The 11747-nt window shown below is 45.3% G+C and overlaps 1 protein-coding gene across 2 annotated transcripts in view; it reads right to left on the minus strand.

The window, feature by feature from the left end:
- The window catches only part of tjap1 (tight junction associated protein 1 (peripheral)), a 19291-nt gene extending 7550 nt beyond the window's left edge, over window positions 1-11741 (minus strand). Inside the window, exons 1-4 of one of the 2 annotated variants that reach the window (XM_071922775.2) lie at window positions 11679-11741; window positions 7646-7675; window positions 3837-3944; window positions 1808-1891 (exon numbers count right to left, since the gene is read on the minus strand). In XM_071922775.2, the coding sequence (XP_071778876.2) occupies window positions 1808-1891; window positions 3837-3914 (162 nt within the window). In that variant the 5' untranslated portion in view covers window positions 3915-3944; window positions 7646-7675; window positions 11679-11741. The remainder of the gene's footprint in view (window positions 1-1807; window positions 1892-3836; window positions 3945-7645; window positions 7676-11678) is intronic. The other variant, XM_078288822.1, reaches the window with a different exon arrangement.
- Between the last annotated feature and the right edge of the window lie 6 nt (window positions 11742-11747).

Raw genomic sequence — 11747 nt, forward strand, 5'->3', positions numbered from 1 at the left:
TTAAAGCTCCGACTCTTCTGTCTCACTAAACTAACATCACATCTTTTCACTTTCCATTCATGTTTCCACTTAACGTGTTGCTGCTGAAACTGTTGATTGCTTTATGTTTAATATCATGTTGCCCACTGCCATCACCAAATGTCCCCATAGATCAATTAATCTAATCCAGTCTAATCTAATGTAATCTAGTCTAATCACTCAAACTCAGTCTCAGCTGACTATCGAAGAACATTAATAGAACACAAACTCGTTAGCAACTCGTTAACACCTTGTCTCATTAACGTCTCGTTACTGTTAACAGACTGACGTCAGACCAGCCGGGAAGAGAGAGGCGTGTTTGTGTGAGAGAGAGACAAAGAGAAAGAGAGACAGAGAGAGAGACAAAGAGAAAGAGAGACAGAGAGAGAGAGACAAAGAGAAAGAGAGACAGAGAGAGAGAGAGACAAAGAGAAAGAGAGACAGAGAGAGAGACAAAGAGAAAGAGAGACAGAGAGAGAGAGAGAAAGAGGAGAGACAGAGAGAGAGACAAAGAGAAAGAGAGACAGAGAGAGAGAGAGACAAAGAGAAAGAGAGACAGAGAGAGAGAGAGACAAAGAGAAAGAGAGACAGAGAGAGAGAGTTTCCAAATCTGTGTTAATATGTTAATAATGTTTTCTTCGCCACACCCAGCAGCTGTTTGGACGGGTCGTGCAGGAAATGTCCCGGTCTCCTCAGGGTCACATGACACTCAGGTTCAACCCAAACCGTCACATTTTCACGGTATGACATCATGACCTGGGACAGTTTCACAGGTTCAACCCAAACCAGTTGTGACCTGATATCAGGAAGATATCTGGATCTACAAACATCTGTTTAACATGCAGGTGTTCTGGTTCTGACGGTGCTGTAGTGCTCAAGTTCTGATGACTCGTGACTCGACTTGAATATTGATGACTTGAATTTGAACTTGAACTCGGGACTCGACCCCCTCAGGCTCGTCTCCTCGTCTTTTCAGCGTTTCCCTGAATTTGTCCCTGATCATCTGGTCGTTCACAGTACCGGCTGAACATTCATCTGACAACACAAACACTGACAAGAGGATGGACAGAGCGTCTCCATAGTGACAGAGGAAGAGGAAGAGGAAGATGAAGACGCTCCTCTGTGTGTTGTGAGCTTCGCTGACATGGATTTTACATTAACTGGAGTGAAGAGGAGAGTCAAATGTAAAATATGTAACAGAGCAGCGAGGGAGAGACAGAGGACGAACTCAGAGACTCTGCAAGACAAGAAGTGTTGATGTGTTGGATCAGTCTGTCGTCTGACATGATCTGGATGGGAAATCTGTTCTTAAAAAACTCATAGTACACACTGTTCAAATACGACAGCTTTATGTTAGAATTTACTGGTTCATTTTTGAATAAAAAATCAAAAAACAAATGAAACCACTGAAATCCACAAGTCTCCATTCTAACTAACAAACTAGCTTTAATGTGACAGATGTAAATCTGTATTTGTCTTTTTGATTTGTTCTAGCAGGGATTACTGGACTCAAACTGGAGACTCGAACCTGAGGACTGAGGACTTGAGACTCGAGTCGGACATGAACTTGGAGTCTCAGACTTGGACTCTGATTCAAAAACTGAGGACTCGGGACTCGGCTACAACACTGGGTTGTGATCGAAGCGGAGGAAGAGCGTCCAGATCTAACTGCTTCACCCTCAAATCCACTAGCCACTTCCACTGTTTTACCAGCCAACTACACACACACACACACACACACACACACACACACACACACACACACACACACACACACAGCTGTACTTACATCAGCAAACTTGTGGTTTCTGAAATGCGACTTGTTGCACTTGAGCAGCTGGACGGCCAAGTTACAGTCCTGCCTGTACCGCTCCTGAGAGAGAGAGAGAGAGAGAGAGAGAGAGAGAGAGAGAGAGAGAGAGAGAGAGAGAGAGAGAGAGAGAGAGAGAGAGAGAGAGAGAGAGAGAGAGAGAGAGAGAGAGAGAGAGAGAGAGAGTCAACCAGCCGCCATCGTCTGCTTCCAGTTTGCAAAGCATCATGGTCTATATTCACCTTTCTAGTGACCACAGTTGTGTTATGGTGCATTGTGGGATATATTTACTACCCTCAGTTGTGTGCCAAATATGATTTGAGAATTCAGCCACCAGACCAAGATGCTCGTGTCTGAAATAATGAACTAAATATGAGATAGGGAGCCGTGTCAGAGCTGGAGGGTCAAATGTCAAAGGTCGCAGAGGAAAATGATGTCAGGTCTGTTCTGGCGTTTTTGACCTGAAGACGGAGACCCAAAGAAACAGAAAAATATATTTCTACCATTCAGTGTTTTCTTATCAAGTGACTTTTGGGGCGTTTACCAAGTTTAGCAGCCTAATCATCGTTAAGACTCGTGTGGTCTGAGCATGCTCAGTGTGGAGCGTCACCAGGTCCTTTATCAGGAGGCGTCGCAGGTTAAAGGTCGGAAACGAGAGCGAGCGCTTCAGATCGTTCAGACGAGCCGGCGAGTCTCGGCCCTCAGAACAATCAGCTGAGCTCGTTAAGGGAAACGCTAACGAGGAAGCAGGAAGCAGGAAGCAGAGCGTTTAACATTTTAGCTGCAGTTGATTCATAGCAGCAGAAGCTGCTCTGTGCGTCTTTGTAGTACTGAGGCAGGATGGATGCAGGATGGGAGACTGTTGCCATGGTTACCACACAGACCGGGAAATGACCTCCAGCCTCCAGTTTGATTCTGCTAAATATTTGTCTGTGCTGCTGAGTAACAAACCTCAGCGCTGCGACCAGGGAACCTCTGCCGCGTTTCATCATTCAGTTTGTTATAATTATCATTACTACAGTTTATCTGCTGAGTCTAACATCTGATCCAGAGTCAGTCTGTTCTGTTTGTCTCCGGCTCTGCTGCTACACTGTGAACACGTTGAAAAAATAATGAATTCAATTAATTAATCTGACTTCCATTGTTATATTTTCATTCAGATATTTCTACTTATGCTCTAATGTTGTAGTTATTGTTTGTGTTCCCTGTGGTCCGTCACACACAACGTCTCAGATGCCGCTGATCGTATTTTGCGGAAATTTCAGGGAATGATGCGTAAATTTTAACATTGTGGCATTTTCAAAATTATACAGATTGGCCTAAGGGGGGCGCTACAACAAAAAAGCCGTCTGTGTCTCCACAGGAGAGAGGAAACAGACTCAGTTCCTCCGTTACTCAACTTTCACTAATCAGGAAATCACAGAACTATTTTTCTCTGCGCAGCACAGAGCGCTGCGGGGTGAGAGGCGGTTCCCGGCGGAGCGATCCGGTTCCGGACGGTCGGGTCGGATCGTAAACGGTAGAGTTCGGTAGAAGACGATCCGCCGAGGGGAAACGGTCGGTGCCGCCGCTTTCCGGGCCGCCGAGAGAAATACGTCGGTCGCTCTCCGGATCGTTTTCACAAACGACTTTTCTGGAATATTCTGACAAACAGTTTGGACTCGTTGTTGCAGCAAGAGGCAGCGGAGCTTCAACTGACAGCTGACTGGAGACAAGACTGTCTGTGGGTCCAACAGCTACAGACAATACTGTCTGTGGGTCCAACAGCTACAGGCAATACTGTCTGTGGGTCCAACAGCTACAGACAATACTGTCTGTGGGTCCAACAGCTACAGGAGGAACAGAGGAATTATATAGAGGAACTAAATCAATAAACTGATCCTTTAATATTTGCTGCTGCAATGACCCAATTTCACAGGATCAATAAACTTTCATCTAATCTAGTCTTTTCTTATAATAAGATAATATTATATAATAATTAACAGTCATTCTGAGTGACTCCACCCACGTTCAGCTCCTCCAGCCTGTCGATGGTGTTCTTGGCGTCCAGCAGCTTGTTGGTCAGCTCCACGATCTCCTGGTCCATCGTCTTTTTGTCCCGCTCCACCTTCCGTAGCTGTGGGGGGGGGGGCATCATGTTAGAACAGCATGAGTCAATCAGAAGTGGGATGACCAATCATAAGCATTGTGGTGACAGTAGGGCGGGGATAATAATGGCTAAAGCCCTCAGTACATCTGTTTCATGCTGCATTCAGATCATGTGGGAATAACTGCTGGAGGTATTTGAGGGTTAAAACAGAGACGTCTAACTAGTTTAACTAGTTAGTTTAAAGAACCGACTTGGAAGTTTTCACATGTTCAAACTGGTTAAACTCCATGATTGTAGTTTTCTGCAGACTTTGGTTTCTTAAACCAACTCATGAAAACATGACTGATGATGAAAATCCTTCATGTTGTTTTATTTGTAATGAATCTATCATTCCTACACTGGACTGCAGATATTTCCTGTTGGTGACGTCAGAAGTGAGGAAGTCGAGAAACTCAGAGTCCAACACCAAGCCAAAACTGTTTTTCCCATATAATGTGAATGCTGCATTAGCTAGCGGCACTTAACAGATGCATTATGGGATGCGCTGGCCGTGGTTCCTGCTGTTGCTAGGAGACCACTGAAAACCTGCTTGAAGCATGAAGCTCTTTTGGTAAAAGTTGAAATATTTTAAACCTTAAACACTCTAAAAACATGCTGAACAGCGCCTGCTTTCCACTGTAAATAAGGAGAGAAAGAAGCCAGAGCCAGACAGAGGGGCGTGGCAGGGTCACAGGGTCACAGTGGGGTCACGGTGGGGTCAAAGGCCTCTGCCGCTGTTTAAGGAAGTGGGGCAGTGGTCAGTTTAAGCTCCGCCCCTTCTTCATTCTCTGTCTTCCTCTGCCTAAAGTGACAACACCGAACTCTGTGTGTGTGTGTGTGTGTGCTGCATATACTGTGTGTGTGTTGAGTCAGGAGGTATAACCACACCTGAGACGACCCCCCCCCCCCTTACAATGCTAGTCCCACCCACCCATAACCCCGCCCATCTGCTTTATTCACATGCCGGCCATATTTAATTTATGTCAGAGGGTGGGAAGAACAATTATTTTCTCCCTTTCATATCATAAAATGAATACTGTGTATTGAGTCTTTCACTCTCACACACAACCATTACAGCCGCGACTAAACAGCGTGACCCAGAACTACCCAGAACTACCTGGACTACAGAAACTACTCTAAACTACCCTGGACTACCCTGAACTACTCTGAATGACCTCGGACTACGTTGAACTACCCTGATCTACCATGAACTATCCTGATCTACCCTGGACTACCCTGATCTACTCCGATCTACCCTGATCTACCCTGAACTACCCTGAACTACGCTGGACTACCCTGAACTACTCTCGACTACCCTGAACAACACTGGACTACCCTGGACTACCCCGATCTACCCTGAACAACCCTGGACTATCCTGAACTACACCGGACCAAACTGACCTACCCTGAACTACCCCGAACTACCCTGATCTACTCCGATATACCCTGAACTACCGTGGACTATCCTGAACTACCCTGGATTACCCCGGACTACACTGAACTACCCCGAACTACCCTGGACTACCTGGACTACCCTGAACTACATTGAACTACCCTGGACTACCTTCAAGTACCCTGATCTACCCTGGACTACCCTGAACTACCCTGAACTACTCTGAACTACCCTGAACTACCCTGGACTACCCTGAACTAGACCAGACTACCCCAGACTACCTTGAACTACCCTGATCTACCCTGGACTACCCTGAACTACTCTGAACTACCCCGGACTACCCTGGACTACCTCGAAGTACCCTGGACTACCCTGAGCAACCCTGGACTACCCTGAACTACCCTGATCTACCTTGGACTATCCTGAACTACCCTGAACTACCCTGGACTACCCTGAACTACCCCAAACTACCCTGCACTACCCTGGACTACCACAGACTCTGCCCAATCTCAAATGAAAAACATGTGATCTGTCCCCAAGTTAAGACTGCTAACATTAGCTAACGTTATGGATCAGCATCATGGGTTTCCCTTCAGTCCAGCTGCTGCAGCGTTTCCTTTGGACTTTCTTGATTATGACACTGAAGATCATTCTGATGTACATTAAATATTCTGTGGAGTTTGTCTCTGCTGCACTGTCTTCCAGGTTGCTCTCCAAGCACGTCGAAAATCAAATATGACCGCCGTGTGAATAAAGGCGATTAGCCCAAAAATCAGCCAGAGCGCCAAGGCAAAGCCGGACAGAATAATCTAGAAGCAAAAAAACTAGAACTGTTAGCCAGGATGAACAGACCAGGACAGCACAGAACAGAACAGAACAGAACAGAACAGAACAGAACAGAACAGGACAGAACAGAACAGGACAGGACAGGACAGGACAGAACAGAACAGAACAGGACAGGACAGAACAGAACAGAACAGGACAGAACAGAACCGAACAGAATAGACCAGGACAGCACAGAACAGAACAGAACAGAACAGAACAGAACCGAACAGAATAGAACAGAACAGAACAGAACAGAACAGGACAGAACAGAACAGAACAGGACAGGACAGAACAGAACCGAACAGAATAGAACAGGACAGGACAGGACAGAACAGAACAGAACAGACCAGGACAGCACAGAACAGAACAGAACAAACCAGGACAGCACAGAACAGAACAGAACAGACCAGGACAGCACAGAACAGAACAGAACAGACCAGGACAGCACAGAACAGAACAGAACAGAACCGAACAGACCAGGACAGCACAGAACAGAACAGAACAGAACAGAACCGAACAGAATAGAACAGAACAGAACAGAACCGAACAGAATAGGACAGGACAGGACAGGACAGAATAGAACAGAACAGAACAGAACAGGACAGAACAGAACAGAACAGAACAGAACAGGACAGAACAGAACAGAACAGAACAGGACAGAACAGAACAGAACAGAACAGAACAGAACCGAACAGAATAGAACAGGACAGGACAGAATAGAACAGAACAGAACAGAACAGAACAGAACAGGACAGAACAGAACAGAACAGGACAGAACAGAACAGAACAGGACAGGATATATTAGAATAAAACAGGATAGAATAGATGAGAACAGAACAGAACAGGACAGAACAGAACAGGACAGAACAGAACAGGACAGAACAGAACAGAACAGAACAGAACCGAACAGAATAGAACAGGACAGGACAGAATAGAACAGAACAGAACAGAACAGAACAGGACAGAACAGAACAGAACAGGACAGAACAGAACAGAACAGGACAGGATATATTAGAATAAAACAGGATAGAATAGATGAGAACAGAACAGAACAGAACAGAACAGAACAGGACAGAACAGGACAGGATATATTAGAATAAAACAGGATAGAATAGATGAGAACAGAACAGAACAGAACAGAACAGGACAGAACAGAACAGGACAGGATATATTAGAATAAAACAGGATAGAATAGATGAGAACAGAACAGAACAGAACAGAACAGAACAGGACAGAACAGAACAGGACAGGATATATTAGAATAAAACAGGATAGAATAGATGAGAACAGAACAGAACAGAAAAAGACAAGAGAGAACTCAAAGAATCAAAGGAAAAAAGAGCAAGGAGGATGGAAAGATGTTTTATGTCGAGGAGAACGAGGGAGAGATGCTACGACGGGGAGGAGGAGGAAGAGGAGGAGGAGGAAGAGGAGGAGGATCAGGGTAAACGAACAAGAATGAGAACGCAACTGCATAGACCCATGTCTGACTGACGGCAGCCTGATGAAGATGATGATGAAGATGAAGATGATGAGGAAGATGAGTCAATCCGTCAGGGAGCAGCATGAGAAGAGAGAGAGAGAAAGATAAAGAGGTGAAGAGCGACATTAGAAAGGAAGAGATAATCACAGAAGAAGAAGAGAAACAGGAAGTGAGATGACAACATGACATCAACATCCAGCCGTTCTGGGTCAAATCAGAAAAGAACACTAAATCAGAATAAAGAACCCAGTGCGGTTCTTAAAAAGTTCTTTAATGCTGCTGGTTTGGAACATTTCATACATTCAAGGGTTCTTTACAGTACCATAAAGGTTCTATGTAGACCCATGTGGGCACGGTGCTTAGATTTATAATATAATTCCCTCTATCGTCTGCAATTAGTGCAAAATGTGAAAATCTAAGTGGAGACACCGCTGTCTGTATGGTTTAGAACCACTGGAGAACAAAATGGAACCAAAACATCTGAAAATCTGTCCAGAAATGATCCCACTGCACTGTGAGGTTTCGGTGAAAATCTAATGACATCTTTACATCTTACAGCCTTTGCAAATAGGCTTATAAAAGGGAGCGAACAACGCGTTTTACACTTTGCTTGTTGCTTCTGTCGTGTTGATTTGATCATTCTGCTGCTGTGTAAAGACTCTGAGCAGAAAGACGACAGATCTCAGGTCAGAAACCGACAGGACTGTAAAGACAATAAAGGTCCGTTTATTTGCAGTGTTTGTGGAGGCTTCCGCAAACACCGCAGTCAGTCCAGAGGTGCTGACTGGTTAATGGTTACTATGTAGGTTAAGTAGCAGAGACACAGATGCGGTTGTCATTAGCAACAACGTCACGAGCCAGAGGAGATTCTGTGCTCTCAGCAAACACCGTAAACAGTAAATGTTACTGCAGTTTAGGGGTGTCACGATTTCGATTCTAAATCGAAAATCAATCGAAATGAGTGTTCGATTTCAACCTTCGAAATCACAAGCAGGTTCACGATTCTCCCAGTATTTTTTTTCTCTCCACCCTGCCTACTTGCACGTCTGAAGAAAAACAACAACATGTTAATGACGACACAGCGTAGCTGCTCGAGAGCGCCCGTTCTCGTTTAAAATGTACCAAAAACTCAAAATCAAGTTATCAGCTTTGTTTTATACCTCAAGTTGTCATCGATGAACCGGAACCGGAAAATACTGAATATCTGGTGACACTGAGACGTTTGATGTTCCCCGGGTTTAGTCGTCCTCCAGCGGTAAAAATGTCTTCGCTTTTAAAACCTTCTGGCAGCTGTCAGATTGTGCTGTGAGACAGCACAAGTGGAAAGTTACGAAGACGTTGTGAGTCGAAGTCTTTTGATGGAAATCTCTTGTTCTCGCTCGATAAAACGAGACACAAGGTCACCTTCACTAAACAGCCGGACCCGCCTGCTCTCACCGCCGGAGACGGACGCTGTTTTCCGGGAGGCGGAGCGCCGAAGAGTCGGTAGGAGGACCGGCCGGGTCGCCGCGACTTTTATCCATATAAGTTTGGCGACTTTTATTGTCTGATCTTATTACTGTGTGGGCTGAAGCGCTGGAGGTTTTGTATGGATTTTGAAAGCTTATCGTTAGCCAAGATAGGAAGGATCTGTTTTGTTGTCATACTGTGAATGTTGACACTTCAGTGAGGAGACGCCCTGAATCGCCTTGCCATGGATTTGGTACCAAATTAAAGGGAAAGTTGTGTTTTTTTTAATGGAAAAACTTTGAAACAATTTGACCATATGGCCTTAGTATGGTACATTCCAAAAAAAAATATTACATCACACTTGATACCATCTTTTTAAAGAAGAATTTGAAAATGTAAATGACAGTTGTCAGGGCATAAAACCAATGATCTGTTGATCTTTACAAATCAAGACTCGATAGTCTAACAGTGGCATAGCTGTCAGTGCTGAAAAAAAAATGTTTAAATTGAAAATTGAATCGAATCGTGACCTTAAAACCGAAAGTCAAATCGAATCGTGGATTTGGAGAATCGTGACACCCCTACTGCAGTTACAGTAAAATTCTGTTCCTCTGCAGAGAGAACGGTCTCACCGTGAAACACAGAACACACAGAACACATCAGGGACCATCAGGGACCATCAGGAACCACCAGGAACCATCAGGGACCATCAGGGACCATCAGGAACCATTAGGGACCACCAGGAACCATCAGGAACCATTAGGGACCATCAGGGACCACCAGGGACCATCAGGAACCATCAGGGACCATCAGGGACCACCAGGAACCATCAGGGACCATCAGGGACCATCAGGAACCATCAGGGACCACCAGGGACCATCAGGAACCATCAGGGACCATCAGGGACCATCAGGGACCATCAGGAACCATCAGGGACCACCAGGAACCATCAGGAACCATTAGGGACCATCAGGGACCACCAGGGACCATCAGGAACCATCAGGGACCATCAGGGACCACCAGGAACCATCAGGGACCATCAGGGACCATCAGGGACCACCAGGGACCATCAGGAACCATCAGGGACCATCAGGGACCATCAGGGACCATCAGGGACCAGGATGACTCAGACTGACAGATATCATACTAACAGATATCAAGCCTGACCTGCTGCCATGTGACCCTGACCTCTGACGTCCCTGCCCAGAGCAGGGTCGCCATGACAACCATCCTGCTGTCTGTCAATGTCATGGCTGATCAATAATTGGCCCCAGGGCTGAGCGTGTTGTGTTTATGTTTGTTGATTGATTGGCTATTGACAGATTGGAGAGGCTGAACATGATCAATGGCCTCATGGGAGGTGGAAACACACACACACACACACACACACACACACACACAAAGCTAGAAAGCATCAAATATTCATTGCAGCTACAACACAAAACATCCAACAACATATATGTTCCCACGTGTGCACACACACACACACACACAAAAACAAACCTTTAATTATTCATGAAGCAACAAACAGCATACATGTACTGAACATGCACACACACGTAAAACCATCAGCCATCAAATATTTAGCAGTAACAAGCACTCACATAGCAAGAGTACACACACACACACACACACACACACACACACTCCTAGGTCCTCTGCTTCATTGCCAGATGGATGAACCTCAACACTGATGCTACTTAATACGACGACTCTTTGAATTGACCTCATATAGATTTCTGTCAGTATGAAAAGAAGCTCGACAACAAGGTGGATGAGCTGAGTTTCTGTATAATGTAAATACTGCTGCTCATTCTGATCCTGGATTTAACCAGCCGCCTCTCTGAGACCTGAGGACACTACCATCAAAACACAACTGAACAAAAACATCTGTAAACCTCTCAGACAGTGGGAGATAAACCCAGTCTGACTCGCTGTGGGTCAGTTAACAGTGTGTCAGTTAACAGTGTGTCAGTTAACAGTGTGTCAGTTAACAGTGTGTCAGTTAACAGTGTGTCAGTTAACAGTGGGTCAGTTAACAGTGGGTCAGTTAACAGTGTGTCAGTTAACAGTGTGTCAGTTAACAGTGTGTCAGTTAACAGTGTGTCCTCTTACTGAGCTGACTCGCTGTCTAGCTTTCAGCACGTAACTGAACATCATGATGTCATTACACAGCTCCTCAGGCCGGGTCCTGGTTTGCAGCCTCTGCTCTTGGTTCTGGTTTCCTTCCCAGTAAACTACACAGATGGACGCGGTATCGTTTGGTGCGGCGGCCATGTTGCTCTCTGTCAGAACCAGATCTACATCCCGGCTGCGGTTCGCTCCAGGCTCGGGCGAAATCCCAAATGATATATCACGATGCTGTCCGGCAAAAATATTGCGATATACAATATTATCGATACAAGAACAGAACAGAACAGACTCCGGACGCTTCAACTTAGCGTTCAAAAACAACCCGAAGTGCCTGATGTGTAGTTTACACATGAATATCACATGTTGGCTTTTACACTGAAACACAAATGGTTTAAGTGGTTAAAGGTCAGAGGTCACATTTAGAAAGGTGAAAGGTTACCAGAGCGTGGAGCTTCTCCTCCAGATCCTGATTGGCTCTCTGAGACGCTGTGTAACTGTTCTGCAGTCT

Source organism: Centroberyx gerrardi, chromosome 15 (assembly GCF_048128805.1).
Source record: "Centroberyx gerrardi isolate f3 chromosome 15, fCenGer3.hap1.cur.20231027, whole genome shotgun sequence".
NCBI lineage: Eukaryota > Metazoa > Chordata > Actinopteri > Beryciformes > Berycidae > Centroberyx > Centroberyx gerrardi.